General features: G+C 52.6%; 1 protein-coding gene across 1 annotated transcript in view; it reads left to right on the forward strand.

Annotated features, from left to right (window-relative positions):
• C31H8orf34 (chromosome 31 C8orf34 homolog) overlaps positions 1-18,977 on the forward strand; it is a 93,542-nt gene that overhangs the window by 41,222 nt on the left and 33,343 nt on the right. Inside the window, 5 exon segments of the mRNA XM_054394655.1 lie at positions 1,643-1,716; positions 4,539-4,659; positions 5,864-6,363; positions 11,409-11,469; positions 11,472-11,548. Coding sequence (XP_054250630.1) covers positions 1,643-1,716; positions 4,539-4,659; positions 5,864-6,363; positions 11,409-11,469; positions 11,472-11,548 — 833 coding nt within the window.

The raw sequence follows: 18,977 nt of genomic DNA on the forward strand, positions 1-18,977 counted from the left end.
TGCAGGCAGGACACTCATCCCTGTCTCAGCTGCTGCTCAGGGACTGGAAGAGAGCAACACCTGAAATCTGCTGGAAAATGCCCTTCCCAGGGGATGTCTTGCCAGAGAGTGCTTTCTGGGAGAGGTGAAGCTGGTGAAGCTTAACTTTATCCTAGCTGTCACTGGAGGACCTGCAAAGAGAGATCTTCCAGTCCCTTGCCTGCCTGTTGGGCAGAGTCTGTTCACTGATTTGCAGTTTGGTCTCCAGCACCCAGACAAGTCAGCTCTGCTGATTAATTCATGCCAAACAAATTGGAGCTAATTTCTCTTGCTTTTAATCTCTTCCAACCTGAGTGATTCTCAGAGTGATCTGCTCAAAATCTGCATCTGTCAAGCCCCAGCCTGGGTTTCAGGTTGAGGGGATTGCAGAGGTCACCTCCTGCTGAGCCTTTTGGTTGCAGTTTGGATGTTAAGGAGCAGCATCACTAAGGGAGCTGTGCTGGTTCAGTCCCAGCTGCCTGCAGATAGCACAGGACCTTGCTTCACTTGGTTCAGTCTCCTCTGCTGAAGATGAGATCAGGTTGTGCTGTGCTAAGGGGGAAAGTTCAGGTTGCTGAATGAACTTTACTAAGCAAATGTCCCAGCACCTCAGTCCCCCTCCAGCTGGAGTCCCTGGCTCTCCTGTGTGCACTTAGCTCCTGCTCCGAACCAGCAGAAACAAGAAAGTTTCTACTTCTGCTTGAAGAAACTTGAACAGCTTCTGCTGAGTAGATTGCACTTTTTTCTTCTTCTTCTTGTTTTCCCCTTTAAAGCTGCCAGTGTAGTGAAAAATCAAAGCAGAGGTTTGGCTGTAGGGGGCGAGTTTGAAATGAGGCTGTCAAGCAAGAGCAGGGCTGTGTGGGGCAGCTCTGGTGCTGTGTGGGGCAGGAGCAGGGCTGTGTGGGGCAGCTCTGGTGCTGTGCCAGCTGGAGCTGTGTGAGCAAGCAGTGAGCAGGCAGATGTGTGGAGGGAGGGTTGAGAAGTAGCTGTGGCAGTGGCTCAAATGTGGCATCCCCTCCCACTTCCTGCACAGGTCTCTGAGCACAGCTTTGCACCCTCCTCACCTCCTCTTCCTCCACTGGTGTCTGTTTGCCGTGGGGTGGGGGTGCCCTCCCTCGGTGTGGTGCTGTCCCTGGGGTAGGGCTGGGCTGAGCAGTTTAACAGATGGGCACCTCCCTGCCAAGGTGTGCCCAGCACCTGCAGCTTCCATGGCTTTGAAACAGGGCCTGAGGCAACCAGAGCTTCTTCCTTCAAGGCTCTTAACTCCATTCTAGTCAGTTTAACAGAATTAATTAAATGTACTTTTACTGATTTTATTAAAGCTGAAGATCCACCACAAGAAGCAGGGAAATAACCAGGAGAGCAGCTGAAGGAAGCTTGCTTCTCACCCCTGTGCTGTTGGAGCCCCTGCTCCTCGTTGCATCAAGCCCATAAATTACAATCAGACACCAAATCAGCTCTGCATTAGAGCACTCAGCCACGGGAAGGGGCTGAGGTGCAGCTGAGAGCAGTGCCTGGAACACATTTACCTCCCCAGCACTTAATTTATGGGTGCTTGCTTTTCCAAGTGACTAATGCTGACTTAATTAAAGTGATTTACTTCTCTTCTACCTCTTTGGAGCAGCTCAGGTTCCTGGGGTGGAAGCACTTCCAGAAGATATTGATGAGTTTCAGAGTGGCTCTCAAGTGGCAGGATATGTAAGTACCTTCACTCGTGGGTAAGCCTCTGATTGTTACAAATAGTTTGATAAAAATCAGATTGTGCACAGAGATAAAGGTTGTGCCTGGCAGCAGCACCCTGCAGAGAGGAAACTTCACTTCCTTCACCCTCCTGCATTTTCAGCCCTCTGACTGCTTTCAGTATTTCACTCTAGGGAGGGGGATCCTTAGAAATCAATTATTGCTGTCTCATACAGACCCAGGTGCTGTGGGACTTGCCTGTCCAGCTCCCATTGAAGCTGTCCCCAGCAGTCAGCTAAGCAGCTGCCAGGTCTGGAGCTCCAGATCAGCTCCTGAAGCTCTTTGAGAGCCTGGAGAGCAGGAAGCCCATGGAACATGGTGGATGCTGCACAAAAGGAGCAAGGAGCAGATCTTTAGCTGCTGTTGCTTTGAGCCCCTTTCCCAAGCCTCCCCTTTCTGCTTCACAGAGGTAGAATCAATCTTGCAGCAGTCTCTGCTTTCTTATTGATTAGGACCTGAGCTGCCAGCTTTGATTTCTCAGTTCTGCTGCTGTGTCGCATAGGGAGAGAGCAACAAATAAAACAAATTGCACAGGGAGAGAAAGCTGCAAGGGAAAGAAAAGATCATTGTGAGCAAAATCTTGCAGTCTTGTACTCAAAGCTCCTGCTTAAACAGCATGTAGCAGCTGGTTGTGAGCTTGGGTCTCTTTGTTGTTATTTAAGGCTGAGAGCTGGGTTTGTTCAGCCTGGAGAAGAGAAGGCTTAGGGCAGACCTTATCACCATGGACCAGCACATCAAGGGTGGCCACCAGGAGGATGGAGACTCCCTTTGTACAGGGAGTCCCATGGCAAAGGCAAGGGCTGACTGGGACAGGTTACTGCTGGGGACATTCCCATTGGACTCCAGATGAGAATGTTTCCCCATGAGCACAGCTGGACACTGGAATCATCTCCCAGGGGCAGCAGTGGAGTCCCCTGCAGTGGGCAGTTTGAAGCCTCAGCTTGGCAGGCTGCTGGGCCAGCTCCTTTCAGCCACACCATCACCCAGAGAGGGTGGAGCAGATGAGCCTTGGGGTCCCAACCAGCCTGGCACTCGGGTTCAGAGTAAGATCCATCCAGCTCTCCAGCTCTGGTGCTTGTCTGCAGCTGTATCTCCTCACAGAGGACAAAGTGATCCAACTGCTGTTGCTCCTTGGAGCTCTGGAGGAAGAGGTCTGCTCCCCAGTCCCCTCCTCAGTTCCAGTGACACTTACTCTCTGACAGTCTTGCCATGTGAAATATGGAGGTGGTGCTGAGCTGGCTCGCAGGAGGGCTGTGAAGATCAATGTGTGCTTGCAGTGGGCTGCCACAAATCCTTCAGGGCAGGCAGAAATACGCCTGTGCAATTACTGCAGGGCTGCTGGCAGGGCAGATGCTCGTGACTTGGAATGAGTCTCAGGCATTACAGGAGAGAGGACATGCTCCAGGAGACTCAGGAGAAGGCAGCAAGAGCATGGACGTGCTGCTGATCACACATTCCTCATCAACTGGCCAGATTGGTTTGTGGCATTCCCTGCAGCGTGCACATTACCTGTGGCAGCTGCTGGCCAGGCCTGAGGGTGCAGCTGGGGGGCTGCATTCCAAAGGCTCATTGCAGTCTGCCCCTAGTTCAGTGGATCCTCAGCATACAGCTCCCTGTGTCTGACACATTTTCATTAGATGTCCTGCAGAAGGGTTTGGGTAAAACTGGAACAGGTTGCCCAGGGAGGCTGTAGATGTCCCCTCCCTGGAGGTGTTCAGGGCCAGGCTGGATGAGGCCTTGAGCAGCCTGGGCTGGTGGGAGGTGTCCCTGCCCATGGCAGGGGGTTTGGGACTGGATTGTCTTTGGGGTCCCTTCTGACACAACAGCAGGAATTACCTCAAGAGTCTCTGGAAGAGAGCTGTGTGGGTTCTGTCTTCCTGTCCCATGTGTTAAGTCCATGCGGAAGGTGCTCGATGGGGAAGCTGAAGCAATGTGGACCCCAGTATTTAGAGGAGGCAGGCATCATCTGTCACATTAGAACCACAAACCAGAATGGTCCAAGTCTGCTGTGGTTCAGCTGGGTCTGGACAGTGTGGTCCTGGGCAAGCTGCTGTGGGTGTCCCTGCTTTAGCCTGCAGAGGTCCCCTCCAGCCCCACGCCGGGGTTCTGGGGTTGATGGCTTTGTTTGTGGTGTCAGTGAGCAAGTCTGGCACAGGCATTGCAGGGAGACACCGTCCTGGTGCATTGGAAGGTCACCCCTGGCAGATGTGTTGAGAGGCTCCTGGAAGTGCAGGGACTGCTGGGCACCAGTGCTCCCCACTGAGGTGCCAGTGCTGCTGGGCTGTTTGGTGGCACCAGGCTGTGCTGCCCTGCTGGGTGAGTTGCTGTTGCTGCAAGGAATCCTCCTTGCAGTGCTAAAGCAGCACAGGCAGTGCTGATGAGGAAATCCTGTGGTGTTCCCAGCAGTGCTGCTCTGCAGAGACAGGATGCCAAACGTTGCAGTGATTTACAGGCAGTGCAGCCCCAGCTCCACTAAGGAGCTGGGCTGTAAATCTGTGAGGAATTTGTCCTGTTCTGATGGCTCAGCATGGAGCAGGAGCCTGTGTGAGGGGGGGCTAGTTGAATTGCTTGGGATTCTTGGGTTTAAAGGTTGCCAACTCTTGATGTTAATTAAGGTAAGAGAGGCTATTTGGTAATAATTTTCATAAAATATTTTCTATTCTACATAAAAAGCAGCCCCAGGCTCCCTGCTCTCAGTGGGGATGCCTCTGGTTTATTGCTTCATGCTTAAATGTGAAGCTGCATTACAAAAGTAATTCTCTTTTCTTTGTCTGTGTAAGGCTCAGGCAGTTTGGACCTTGGATGCTGTGGGTGTCAGGCCTGGAGGGTCCCCAAGGCAGAAGCTCCTGAAGGAGACTGTAGCAGCAAAAGAACTTCAGAGCATGGAGAAACACCTTGCTGGTAGGTGTGGTGGTGTGGGAGCACAGCACCCAGCAGGGCTCTCCCTCACCTGCTGATGGAAACAGGTCAAACCCTGCAGCTTCCCCTTGGCTTCACTGCAGAGAAACAGCACAGTTGTGGCTGTGTCTGCAGATGTGATGAACTCAGCTGTAATTGCAGGGAACCCAGTAGTTAACCAGTGATTAAGCAGTAATTAAGCAGTGTTACACATGCTGCAGCCTGGGAGCTCACTGACAAACCTGTTACTGCTTTCATGTTTCACCAAGGTTTGTGCAGTGAGCAGCTCCTGAGGCTTCTCCTGCACCCAAGCAGTCTGCAGAGAGGGCTGCAGTGGAGCCTTAGCTAGGGGCTCGGCTGTGGTGCTGCAGCAGAATCCCATCTTGCTCATCAGCCTTCTGGCTAAGGGAGCTCTGCTCTCTTGTGTGCATCTGCACCATCTGGGATGGAGAAACCATCTCCAAAAGGTCCAAGCAAAGGGGGCTCAGCTCACTGCTCTGTCCTGATTTGGTACCACAGAGGCACAGAGAGAGCTCTGGAGAGCCAGGAGGGAGCTGTCTCTGCTGCATTGGCATTCAGGGACCTGGAGATGTTTTGTTTCTGGGGGCAGCTGAGTTAAGTGCAAATAAACTTCGAGGAAATTGATCCAAGGCTGGAAGCCCTCTGCTGTGAAGCCAGGTTGAGAAACTTGAGGATGTTCATCCTGGAGAAGGCTCCAGCGAGACCTTCTGGTGTCCTTCCAGTGCGTCAAGCGCTGGTCAGAAAGCTGGGGACAGATTCTTGAGCAGGGCTTGTTGTGACAGAACAAGGGGTGATGGTTTGAAATGAGAGGGAGATTGAGACTGGAGAGAAATGTTTCAGGGTGGGGAGAGCCTGGCTCAGGTTGCCCAGAGAGGTGGGAGATGCCCCATGGCTGGCACCATTGCAGATCGGGTCTTTGGGGGTCTGAACCACCTCCTCTAGTTGCAGATGTCCTTGCTGGCTGCAGGGCATGGCACCAGATGGCTTTTGAAGGTCCCTTGCAGCCTGAACCATTCGCTGGGATGCCTCTCAAGCATTGCCCTGTTAATTCAGCCCCTTGGTGTGGCCAAGGGAATTCCATCTCTGCACAGTTGTCACTTCCAGTGGAGACAATCAGGAGGAGTTTTAGAGTAGAGAAGGAACAGAACCTGAGTGTCTCTCTGTCTGTCTGTTTGTGTGTGCACAGACATTGAGAAGGACCTGGCACTGTGGGAGGAAGCGAGGCTCTCAAGAAGCCCTGGTGCCCAGCATCCCCCTGGAGCTGCCTCTGACCATCCAGGCAATCCACAAGCCATGCAGAACCAAGCTGCAAGGCCTCAGGTGCCAGCTGCCCCAGGGAAGAACCCTCAGCTGCAAGGGAACAAGTCCCCTCCGCTGCCCAGCACCAGGGCACAGGTCTGCAGCGTGGCCAGCGGCAGGCCCCCGGCGCCTGGCACGCAGCCCAGCAGGGCACCTACCCCCTCCACGGTGGGCAGCAGGCCCGGGACCCCCAGCAGCCTGCTGCCACGGCCCCTGACCCCTGGCAGCCAGGGCAGCAGGGAGGGCACCATTAGCATGCAGAGGAGCAGATCTTTGACATCTAAGAGCCAAATGGGGAGGACCCTGAGTGCCGCTTCGGGGCTGTCTGTGCAGCTGGGTGGGGACATTGTTGGGACTGTCACCACTCAGAGGAGCAGTCTGTCAGAAGTAAGATTTTCCATTTAACCTTCTTGCTGTGTCTCAGAGCTGCTGGGCTGTGCTTTGTGTGGAGGTGACCCCAGAGCACCCAGAAGTGTCCTGCTCCGAGCAGGGCTGGAGCTGTGCTGAGGAGAAAAGCAGCAAGGAAGTGCTACTGAGCTTGGAGAGGTCCCCAGCAGAGGATGTCAGAATGTTCCAGACACCACACCTCTGCCCCCTGAATTCCCCATCAGCTCTGGAGGGCTTTGCCTGCTCAGTGCACAGCACTTTTATCAGCCTTACACTTTCCAAGAGGTGCCTGCCTCTGGAATATTAAACACAACTTTCTCTTATCTTCGTGGTTCCAGGGTAATTTTGTTTTCCTGCCAGACTTGCACTGTGGAACATTTCCTCACTCTGCATTTTCTTTAGTGATTTTTGGACCCACTGGGGTGATCAGCTGGGCTGTGCTGGGTGGAGACAGGCTTTGCAAAACACAAAGCTGGGCTGCAGTGAGGAAGGTCCAACCTCCCTGAGCCTCTGCCCAGTGCTGTGTGCTTCTGAACCAGGCTGGGTCTGAGCCTCAACACTTCCTCTCCCCTAGCAGTGGCTTTCATTAGTCGTTCCAGACAAAAGTTAAATACCTTATAATTCTTGAGTGGGATCCTCCTCTGCTAACCTTGGCTGCCTTAAAGACCACTCTGGTGTGTAGGCAGTGGGAATAAAAGCTCTTGTCTCAGATCCATGCCTTACAAAGGTGAGTTTCTCTCAGGTAAAGCCTGTCTCTTGTACCTGCTTCTCTCTAATTGCTCAGTTTTTAGGGGGGGAGCATTCAGCTCCCACCATGGATTACAGAACTCTTTGTAATCCATTGGTCAAAGCCTGGGCAGCTTTTTTTTTTTAATTTTTTTCCCCCCAAGACTGAAAAGTAAATCATCATCATCATCATCATCATTGTGATGGTGATCATCACCAAACCTTGAGAGAATGGTTTCTGAGAAGGATCTTTTGTTTCCAAAGCCTACTGGGACCCTTGAGACCAAGTCTTATCAGTCTGACAGCTTCTTGCAGAGGTGCAAACATGGTGTTTGTCCTGCTGGAGCTTAGAGGTGCTGGGAGGAAAAGGGAAGGTTTGCTGCTGAGCTGTGCTGCTTTGATGCAGCTAAGTGCAGGGCCTCCGTTAGTTGTCATGGAAGAAAGGGAACGAGGCACAGAGAACTCCAAAAACAAGGAATCTGGGGAGGAAACCTCCCTTACACTTGGGGTTTGAATGGCAGTGCACTGATCCCAGCACTGGAGCTGCTGCTTCACCTGGAACTGGCAGACCAGCCAAAAGCCCTGGGGACTGAAGGTGACTGCAGGGCTCTGGCCAGGATCTCCACTGGCAGCTGAGATGTTTTCAAACCAGAAGTTTTCCGTGGGAAAAAAAAATGTGCAAAAAGTGTGCTTCTCTTTTGGCAAGCAGCCCCTTTTGGCTGGTGTTCTGAGGGGGGTGTTGTGTGGTGGAGCCTCCTCCCCTGGCAGCAGGTGGGGCTTGGAATCATTGTTAATGGAAGGTGTCCGGAGGAAACGAGAACTTTCCCTCCTCTTTTTTGCTTTCTCTCTTTGGAAGCAGTCTTGCTCTTAATGGCTCCACAGGCATGTGAGGCCAACTGGAGTTGCTGCAGAGGCTGCTTGAAGGGCCATGCAATGAGCTCTGCATCTCCTCCAAGGGACACGCAGCCTGCCCATCAGTGCTGGTCCCTGCTGCAGCAGGGCAGGCAATTCATCACTTGCTGCAGCTCCAGTGATAGCAACCAGGGGCCCATTGCCCTTGCTGTGTGACCTGTTACCTGTGCTTGCCAAAGCCCAGCCTCTGCTGCTGTCCTCTCACACTTCCCTGTGTACAATTTCTCTCAAGAGCTCCAAGGGCTGAGCAGCCTCCTGCCCTTTCTCACAGCTGGCATCCTGTGTCTGCTGGCACCCAGATGCTGTTCAGCCCCAGCACTGCTCTGCAGGCTCTCATCCTCTGCTTTAATCCCTCCCAGAAGTGACAAATTCATCTCTTACTGGGTACAACGGCATGCTGGCTGCTGCTGACCCAGCTCAAGCCCTATTTATCCCTTCCTGACATGCACAAGTGACCTTTGGCTTCACAGAAACTCCTCTGCTCCCCACGGGAGCACTGCTGGTGTGACACAGCACACTGAGGACTGCTGTCAAGGCCCTGGGATGTCAGAAAGCAGCTGATGGAGGTCTGTCCCCACCTTTGGAGGGGTCCAGTAGAACCTTTGGGAGCTCCCCAGAGCTCTCTGCCTGCTGACACTCCTGGTCTCTTGGAGAAGTTTAGACAGCACAGCAGAAGTGGGTTCAGTTTAGACAGAGCACAGCAGAAGACATCACAACACAGCAGAAGTGAGTTCAGTGCAGACAGAGCACAGCAGCAGTGTCTGAGTGCAGTGGCAGTCCTGCCTCAGCAGAGCTGTGCCCTATTTGTGGCCATGGGATTTCCTTCCCTGCTGTCCAGCCTCTCTCTGACCATGGAACCAGGCTCTGAAAAGGCACAGATGGCCTGAGGTAAGAGAGCAACAAAGCTCTGTCCTCCTTTCCACCTTTTGTGACCACAAACGGAAAACTTGAGGCTGATGCTGTGTAAATAATTTTGCAACGTTCCTTGTAGGTTTTGTCTCCTCCTCCTGTGTCAGAGCAGTGAAATTAAAGGAGGGGAATTGCCTTTACTCTTCTCAGGACTGGGAGCTCCCTTGGGTGTGAGCACACAGTGATCATGTTGCCAATCCTGCAGGAGATTTTGGAGGTCATTCTGCTTCCTTTCTCTCAGGTGGTGGTGGTGGCATGGAGCAGCCCTCCCTGACACCCTGGGTGAGAGCCAGCCAGCTGGGCAGGCTGGGGGTGCTGGCTGCCAGGGGCAGGGCTGCCCAGAAGGAGCTTCAATTAAAGCCTTCAGAAGCAGCATGGCTGTGCACTGTGGTTATTTATCAGCAATCCTAACACAGCTCTCAATGCCTCCTCTCTATCCTTCTGAGTTTGTCACAGGTTCCAGAGCACAGAATGAGTGTGAAATACAGAATTCTTGCTGCTAAATACAACTGAGAGCTGTCCTGAAGTTCTGCTGAAGTCCCTGCTGTGGCTCAGGGTGGTTTAATCTCATTATAGCACAAATCTGATAAAATTTGGCAAATGCTTAACATTATCAGCTGCTAAGAATTTTTTAGGGGTTTTTAATGCTCAGGACTTACAATGATCTGAGATTTTGTGGCCAAACTGCTGCCTCTTGGCACACATCACATTGCAGAGTTCTGCCAGGTGGGTTTTATTATCAGCTCTGTCCAGAGCTGAGCTGAATTACAGCAGATAAATGCTACCTAGAGAGATGGTTTTATTGTCTCTATAAATCAGGGGTCCAGAGCCTTTGGCAGAGAGGCTTTGTATGCATTTGCCTTTGGTGTTTTGTTTCCATTGACAAAGGAATGTTGACTCTTGCTCCTCTCTTTGGGATGGAGTCCCCTGAAGTGACACAGTCCTGTGGAGGTGGTCAGTAGCTGCTGAGATGAAACTACTCCGGGCTCCCTTGGTTGCCAGTTTGTTTGCTCAGCACTTGGAATTTTGCTGTCACTGCATTTATCCAGCTGGTTTAAGGTGGTGGTCAGCAATCTGTGTTGCTCTCTGGTTGTTACCAGTAGGGAATTGTAGCTTATTGGGACAATAATGGATGGATGTCCAGCAATGATGGACACAAGTTTTCCTCCTGCTTTCTGGAGTGTGTGATGAAGACTCTGGTTCCACTCTGCTCTGCTGCCTGGCTCTGTGTTTTTGGCAGGTTGCAGGGTGTGCTGGTCTCTTTGAGAGCTCCTCACTCCTGCTGCAGGAGACCAGGTCCACAAAGCAAAGTGCTTTGCCCAGTTCAGTGCCAGGGGCTGCAGCCTGCTCCAGCACTGAGCTGCTTGCAAGTGGCCTGAAGTGAGTGGGGAGCTGCTGCCCAGCTCCTTCTGGGCCATGGCAGCAGACTCAGTGGCTCCTTTGCCAGGCTGCTAACAGAGTCAGTCCCTCCCTGCCAGGGAAGTGGATCCTGTCTGGACAGCCCAAGGTCTCCAGCAGCTGATCCAGACAAGCCTGGTTCCTGGTTTTAGCCCAGGCAGCCCCACAGTAAAGATTCTCCTGTAGCACCGTGCAGGAGAGTTCCACCTGCACAGGGAGATTCTGGCTTCCAGCTGCTGTGGCTGTCAGGGCTCTTAACTCTCTTTTTCAGGTACTCACAAGAACCTGGGCAGTAACTTCATGGTATCTGGCCCATGTTTGAGTTCTCTTTCAGAGCCCAGACCTGCCATTTGGAGATGCTTCTGAGGATAACTCCCTGTGCTCCAGCCTCATCTCTCACCTTGGGTGTTGCAAAGGCACCTGGCACTGCTCTGTGTGGCCCTGTGAGTCCCTGCTCACACACTTAGGTGTGGAAAACTGTTTGTGTGGACACAGCTACAGAGGTTCCATAGAAAGGGAGGCAACTGTAGACTATTTAGAAAGATTTTCAGCTGTGTGTGGAGTTCTGACTCTGTAAAACATTTCTGGTCTGATGCTTAGAGCTTTATGGTGTCTTGGAGACAAAACTTCCCAAAACATTTTTCCTTCCAAGGCTTTTTCCCCTCCAGTAAAATCTTAGTTTCCACATCAGGTTTCAGGTCCTCATTCTTACTAGATCAGAGGCAGTGAAAGTCCTGACAAAGCAAAGCCTCAGTTAAGCAAATCCTGCCTGACATATCCAGGCACAGCCCAAAAGCTGCAGGGACAGATGGAATATCTGCATTCAGCTGATGCTCTGTGTCCCTGCCTTGCTGAGGTGAGTGTGGCTGCAGCAGCCAGCCAGGGAGGGCTCTTTTGTCAGAGGAGATAAAGAAGGATTCACTGCACAGGTTTGCAGGGATCCTGAGCACCCCTTCCTCCTGCCTCTGTTGCACAGCAAGATTGTTGTTGTTGTTATTAAAGGCTTTCTCCTCACTGCTGAACTGAGGCTAGGAGTGTTTGCTGCATCTGTGTAGAGCCATTCTCTGTCCCTGTGTCTAAAGCAGATGTGTTTGTGGCAGGATGAATTCTTACAACAGCTTCAGCTTGCTCAGCAGCCCTGGACCCTGCCGAGTCACACAGAGGTGACCCAGGCAAATGTGAGTATGTTTGTCAGGACCAGAAGCTCTCAGCTTCTGACTGCTCTGCAGGCCTGGTGGAGGTGAGGAGCTGCTCCCAGAGGTGGCCATTTCTCACTTGTGGGAGGGCTGAGCTGTGCAGGGTGGGTTTAAAGCAGCTCCATGACATTGCTGATGATGACAACATGATCACAGGCCATGTTTGCTTGGGTAAGTGGAACAATTTGTCCTGAGGTGCTAAAGCAGCTGCTGCAGAGAGGTGGCATGGAGCTGAAATTGATGCTCTCTGTTCAGTGACTCTGCAGTGACCAGGGTAGAAAGCCCCAACCCCCCAGCAGCTCTGCAGAGCTGAGCCTCCCTCCCCAGGACTCCATTCTCTCTGGCTTGCCTGCATGCTTTGGCATTCCTCTGTAGGGGAAAAGCAGTTCTTAATCACACAAGTAATCCTGAATATCCTCCACCCTTTGAAGCAGCTGTCTGAGGGTGACAGCAAAGGTCAGCAGGAGTTTGACCTAAATGGCAGAGCAAGCAGCAACAAGCAGTGCTGGAGACTGCAGTGCAGGGAGCTCAGCTCCTTCCTCTGCCTGCCAGAGAGCTGCCAGGGAGCTGGGGCAGCACATCCCAGTTTTGTGCTTGCTGCTTTGATTCTCAGGAGCTTTGTGTTCTGCAGGGAGGGATGTGCCAGCTCTTTCCTAGCAGATTTTAGGTGACTAACTAGCACAAAGCTGGTCCATGGTGACCAGTCACCAGCCAGGTGCAGCCCCATTCACTACAACCCTTTGAGCTCTGCCCTTCAGCTGCTTCACCCAGCAGCCCCTGAACCTGGACAGCTGATCTAGGAGGGTTCCATGAGGGGCAGCATCAAAAAACCTCCATCTACCACCTTCCCTTCATTCAGGAGGTGGGTGAGGAGATAAATCAGTGAGACAGGACCTTCCCCTTGTGAGCCCATGGGGCCTGAGCTGCTGTTAGTTAACTGCTGCACCCTTGGAGGCTCAGGGTTTCTACTGAGTAACTAAAGAAGAGACAGAGCAAACCTGTTTGCTCCAAGCAGTTCTTCCTGCACCTGCAGTGTAACAATGCTAAATGTTATTAGCATTACCACCAGTAAAGGCAGCACCCCTGACAGGGGTGGCACACTGGTGCCGCTGGAGAACTGCCCAAGAGGAGCTGCCAGTTCCTCCTGCAGAGCTCCAGCAAGGGCCCTGGAGCTGCTCCTGGTGCCAGTGCTGGCAGGCAGAGAAGCTGGCAGGGGCTGCACTTCAGTTTTCCCCCTGGAGTCAATAAATCTGTGTGGATGTGGCATAATGGAGTGAGGAGGGGACCCAGGAGCTCATCACTCCTGAGGCTGAGTAGAGGAGCTGCAGAATGAATCTCTGCAACGGCAACAGCTGCTCTGTGCCATGCTTTCCTGAGGGAAGGTTGGATGGATGGGGTCAGTAGGGTCTGATGGGCTTGGGTAACTGGTGGGGAGGAGAAGCTGAAGCTCTGGTCTGCTGTGGGTCCCCTGGTACAGCAGCCACATCCTGTAAGATGCACTTGATTAGAGCCAGATGAAGCAGGTCTGAAGCAAATGAAATTGTCTGGCACCAGGCACAGATCTGTGATCACAGATGCAGGGTGATCAGGCTGTGTCCTGGAAAGCAGTGACCCAGTGGATCTGGGATGACCATGGGAGATCACCTCAGTGGGAGCTCCCAGCACGATGCTGTCAGAAAGAACCTGGCCTTGGGTGCCTAAGAAGCGAAGTAGCAAAGTGATTATTGTGCATCCTGTCAGTAGAACCTGGGGGCTGGTGTCTTGCCATGAGGAAAGGCTTGGAGTAGCCTGAGAGAGGGCAGAAGATGGTGAGAGATGAGCCAGGCTCTGGAAACCTTGTTGGGAGTTCTCCTCACCTACAGGCAGTCAGCAAGGGAGCTGGGAGGGGGCTTGCTGTCTGAATAGGAAAGATTCCACTCCTCAGGAAGAGAAGGAATTGCTCTGGCCTGGCAGCCAGGGGCCTTCAGCATTGTGAGCAACAGCTCAGGGAGCTGATGAACATGGAGCCATGGGCTGAGGGGGCTGGGGAGCCTTGGGAGTGACAGGTGATGGAGAGTCCAATGGCACAGGCTGGGGGCTGTGTTCAGGTACAGGTGGGCTCTGCATGGCTGTAGAGGAGGTCAGAGCAGGTCACCACAGCAGCACTTCCCATCCTGGTGTCTGTGAATGTGTTTATTCCCATCACGAGCAGCCTGGATGTGCAGTGTCTGTTCCTTTCTGGTCTGGCAGGAGGTGTCCCTGCCCATGGTGGTGGGGTTGGAAGTGGATGATCCTCAAGGTCCCCTCCAACCGAAACCATTGTGTGATCCTGTGCTGATAGTGCTCAGTGTTGCTTATTTAGCTGTGAGTTCAGTGCATGGATAGCTTCTGCTGTGTGCCACACCAGTGAAGGATGAATTTGCCCTTTTGAAGCTGGAATTTGAGCCCTGATTTCTGTGTCTTCTGTTTGATGTCACAGGTTTGTGAAATCAGGGGACTGCTGAAGAACCATTCAGGTCACAATTTGCTGGGCGCAGCCACATCTGAGAATTTCTTTCACCTTCTGGCCAATGATTTTGAGCAAAGTTATTTTTGCAGGCTCAGCAGTCCCTCAGTGGCACCCTGTACCCTGGGGGTGCTGCAGTGCACTGGCTGTGGGGCAGTGGCCTTAGGGAGCAGGGGAACCATCACCTTCCAGTCTCACTCTAATGGTTTGCTTCACTTTATGCCCTGTGACTATGGATTGAGGGTTGAGAAACTGAGCTCTGCCTGACCAGAACTGCACCTGCAGATGCTGTGGGTTTGGACTTGTCTGAGGTTTTCTACTGCTTCTGTTTTTGTACTCTTGACTCTTTTCTAGGCTAATAAATATTGAAGTGTTTGCCCACAGCTGCCACTGTCTGTGTCCCATTGGGGTCCCTCAGAGCAGAGCTGCAGAGGGGAGGGTTTGGGGATGTGGGGGCAGAGCTGCTCATGCTGTGGAGCTTTCTGTCGAGTTCATCACTTGCCTTGATGTCTAAACCATGTAAAGACTCTAGTCCAAAGGGGCAGTACCAAGGATGGAGCTCCCCTGCAGGCATCCAGCAGACAGAGGAAGGTCCTGTCTGTGGTGGAGCCTTCTCCTTAGGGGCTGCTGAAGCCAGCCTGCTGTTTAAATAGCTGTCTGCTGTGTGCCTGGGACCTTGCAAGATGCTGTTGCACCGACATCAAGTGAAGAGCCGTGGCAGCTGCATTTCCTGGTCTCATTGCCCTTTGGACTGCCAGGTGTGTGCTGAGCTTCCTTTCTCCTGGGTCCTGCACCCTGGACAGGAGGAGATGCTGAATGTGCTTGCAGCTTGCAAACAGCCCAAAGCAGAGGAGCTGCTTGAGAAATAAACATCAGCTCTCTGCCCTGAGTGCTCCAGAGCCTGGCCTTTGCTTGCTGCCTCACAGGCAGGGCATGGTCTGCCCAGTCCTGAGCGAGGGAAGGTCCTGGTGCTGGACAGACACTGCTAAAGCTGCCATCAGTATGGGACATGTTTAGCAGGATGGAATTCCTTGGGGACTGTCCCTTCCAGTCCATTTTGGGGCAGAGCTTCATTCCCTTGCCATCAGTAAAGATCCCAGGTGTGAATTTAGCATGGAGTCACTTGGGCTGGGGAAGCTCTTCAAGAGCCTCCAGCCCAACTATTCTCTAACTCTGCCCTGGCTGCTGCTGAACTGTGGCCCTCAGCACCACATCTCTGCCACATCTCAGCACCTGCAGGGTGCTCCAGCACCATGGAAGCTGCCCTGGGACATGCTGATGGATGGCACAGAGGTGAGAATTGGATCTCTTGGAATCCTTTCTGAGCAGGCTGTGGGCTTGGGAACATTGTTGCCTGGTTGTGGCACTGTTGAGGTCTCCAAGGTGCCAGCTGGTTTTCAGCCTGTGGGTTTGAAATCTGTGATGACAGAAAGGTGTCAGGGGACAGGTTTATGGGATGTAAACCACAGCCTCATTTTCATGTACACTGATAGCTGTAAGCTGTGCAAGAAGTGTGGGGAGATGTTGCTGGCAACCCTTGATGCTTTAACTCACACCTCCAGATGACAACATCTCAGAGCTTGTGCAACGATTTTCCTCCTGCTGATTTCTCTGTGCTGTTACCTTGCTAATTGCTGCACTGCAGATTGGAACAAGGCTGAGGGCAGGAACTCTTAACCTCTGATTTGGAGAGGAAACTTTTTTCCTTCTTCCAGATGGAGTTTCCCTCGTGCTGAGCAGGACAGCAATAGCCTGGTGCTGTCTCTCAGAGCTGACATCCTGGAGCCAACAGTTGCAATGCTCTGTGCTGCACTTTCAGAGCTGATCTCACCATCTTCAGCTGAGGTTGTTTTCCCCTCCCTTCACCCATGCCCCCATTCTGTGGTGGATTGAAACCAGGCTTCCTGGCTGCAGCCTTTGGAGATCTGAGTTTGATCAGTGATAGAGCCCTGGAATGTCTGAGCTGAGGAGGGGGAGATGTGCTGCAGGCAGTGCTGGTGTGTGCAGAGTCACGCCAGCCCCAGCCCCAGCCTGGCTCCTCCCTGTCCTCTCCACACCGCCCCCCACCCCCTTACACCTTGCTGAAGCTGCCAGGGGACCTCTCTGCTTGCGCTCCCCTCCCACAGCAGGGGGGTGGTAAGGACCCGTTCAGATCTCTCACAGCTCTGATCAAAGCAGGGCTCACAGGTGGGAATTCAGCACAGTTTAGTGCTGGCCCAGCAACAACAAAGTGCTTGTGGGGAGCCCTGTCAGGCAGCAGGGAACGTTCAGACCTTGGTGTGTTTTTGGGGGGCTGCAAATGATTCCACACAGACTTGCTGGCTCTGGGGGAGCTTTTCTTTTGGCAGCAGTTGAGTGAAAAGCTGGAAGTGTGGAGCAGACAGTAGCTGCATTTCAGAAACCATTCTGCTGTTTGAAGTTGGTTTTGAATCTTGTCTCAGCTGACAGAAAGGGAAAGCCTGGCAAGGGTGGGAGGTAAATGATCTGTGGTGCTGCTCGTTTGCAGGGCAGATTGGGATTTGCTTTCAAGCACAGAATCCTATCAGGAATTGGCAGCTTACAAACCCATCCTCGCTCCTGCTGGCTTCCCTGTGAGCTGTGCAGGGAGTGAGTAAAACCTGCACCCACCAGGCAGGGTTCCCTTTCTCTCTCTCCAGCAGCCTCCCTGCCTGTAAAGCTCAGCCCTGTGGGAGCAGAAATCTGCTGCAAAGGGCTTGTGGCACCAGGGTTGGTCTGGCATGGCTTGGTCTGGCATGGCTTGGCCTGGCTCTGCTGGCACAGGGATTCTTGTGACATCTCCACTGTGTAAAGGGGACATGAAGCTCCTCTCCCGGGGACAGGTGCCACAAAGTGTCTGCTGCTCAGGAGGAAAATCAATGTCCTGAGCAACAGATCACATGAAACAGGCTGCAGAGGAGAAGGTGGTGAGGAGACCTTAGAGCAGCCTGCCAGTACCTGAAGGGGACTACAGCAGAGCTGGGAGGGACTTGTGACAAGGGATTGGTGTGACAGGATGAGAAGAAATAGATTTAAGCTGGAAGAGAGGAGATGGAGAGCAGAAATTAGGAAGAAATTGTTTATGGTGGAGCAGGTTGCTCAGGGAGGCTGTGGATGCCCCCTCCCTGGAGGTGTTCAGGGCCAGACTGGATGAGGCCTTGAGCAACCTGGGCTGGTGGAGGTGTTCATACCCATGGCAGGGGCTTGGAACTGGATGCTGTTTAACGTCCCTTCCAACCCAGCCCTTTGTGTGCCTCCCTCACACCCCCCCAGCTGAGCTCAGCTCCTCTGGACCTGGTGCTGGCAGAAGATGAGCAGGGGCGGGCTTTGGCAAGAACCCTTTTTTCCATGTTTTGCACTGTGAAAATGAATCTGCAGAGGTTAATAAACGGCTCTGACGTGTTTCTGGAGTGCTCCAGAGCCAAGGAACAGAAATTCTGCTCGGCTTGGCTGGCAAAGAGGAGGCAGAGGCTGTGACTGAGGTCCTTGTGCAGAGCAGGTACAAAGCTCAGCCCTCCAACCTCTGACACACCACTCCAGGTGGATTTATTCTCCCAGTCTCTGTGCCTCTCATTAATGCTGTTAAGAATTACTGCTCCAAAGCAGATTAAACATACCCCTAGCTGGCAGCTTGACATTTATTTCCAATCTTATTTTTTGGTCTTTTGGAACCATGGAAGAGCAAAATCCCCCCTTGCCCAGGTGGGCTGGAGGGGAACAATATCAACGTTGTGCTTTAGTGTTCAAAAGGCAAACACAGATGAAATGCACTTCAGAGCTCCTTCTGCCAAAGCTTTTCTTGGATCCTTTCCACCAACCTCCTTATTGTAATTATTTTCCAAACATCTCCCATGTGAGTCTCATTTGCTGTGTGTTTAATTCCCTGCCTTAAGCTGGGGCACTTCAGGTATTGCTGAAGATTCACAGAGTGGGTTGGGTTGGAAGGGACCTTGCAGATCATCCAGTTCCAGTCTCCTGCCATGGACAGGGACACCTCCCACCAGCCCAGGTTGCTCAAGGCCTCTTCCAGCCTGTTCTGGAACTCTTGCAGGGTTGGAGCTTGCACATCTTCTCTGGGCAACCTGCTCCAGTGCCTCCACATCCTCAATGTAAAGAGTTTCTTCCTCTTGTCTCATCTCAATCCAGCTTCTTCCAGTCTGAAGCCATCACCTCTCATCCTGTCACTCCATGCTTTTGGCAAGAGCCCCTCCCCAGCTCTCCTGTAGCCCCCTTCAAGTCCTGGCAGGCTGCTCTAAGGTCTCCCTGGAGCCTTCTCTTCTCCAGGCTGAGCAGCCCCAACTCTGGCAGCCTGGGCTCAGCCTGGTTTGCATTCTGTGTGGATCCATTCTCCTGCAGGCCCAGAGCAGCTGCTGTCCAGGGTGTGATACCTCATGTAGAAAATGAATATTTAAAAGTGTTCCTCTTTTTAATTGACTTCTGGTGCTCCACGTGCAGAGGCCTGAGGGTTCCCATCTCAAGTCTCTGAAACAAGTCATTAAAGATCAAAGCAGCTGCAGTGTAATTAGGGATACCATCGAGTGATGCTGTCCTCATCAGCTGTCTCTCTTGTTCCTCCTACCCCAGTCACCAGCCACAAACAAACTTTGACTCTCAGAGAGAGGTTAAAAGCCAAAAGTTGTCAGTTCAGACACTGGTTTGTCAGTCATTTAGGCCAGTCCCAGCCTAAATGTTCAATGCAAATCAGCTCTGCCAGCTCTGGACTCAGCTGGGCTCAGCTCTGAGTCCCCATCCCTAGGGGAGTTTCAAAGCTGTGGAGATGTGGTGCTGAGGGCCGTGGTTCAGTGGTGCCCTGGCAGTGCTGGGGTAAGGGTTGGACTCCATGATCTGAAAGGTCTCTTCCAACCCAACAATTTCTGTGGCTGTGTTCTAACCAGTGCCCATTTCCACCACTCCTCCATCCCTTGCAGTGCAAGAGGCAGAGGGCAGCCTTGCCTTGCTTTGTTTCCTGTCCTCCTTGGCCTGGCTTTGTG

Source organism: Indicator indicator, chromosome 31 (assembly GCF_027791375.1).
Source record: "Indicator indicator isolate 239-I01 chromosome 31, UM_Iind_1.1, whole genome shotgun sequence".
Taxonomy (NCBI): domain Eukaryota; kingdom Metazoa; phylum Chordata; class Aves; order Piciformes; family Indicatoridae; genus Indicator; species Indicator indicator.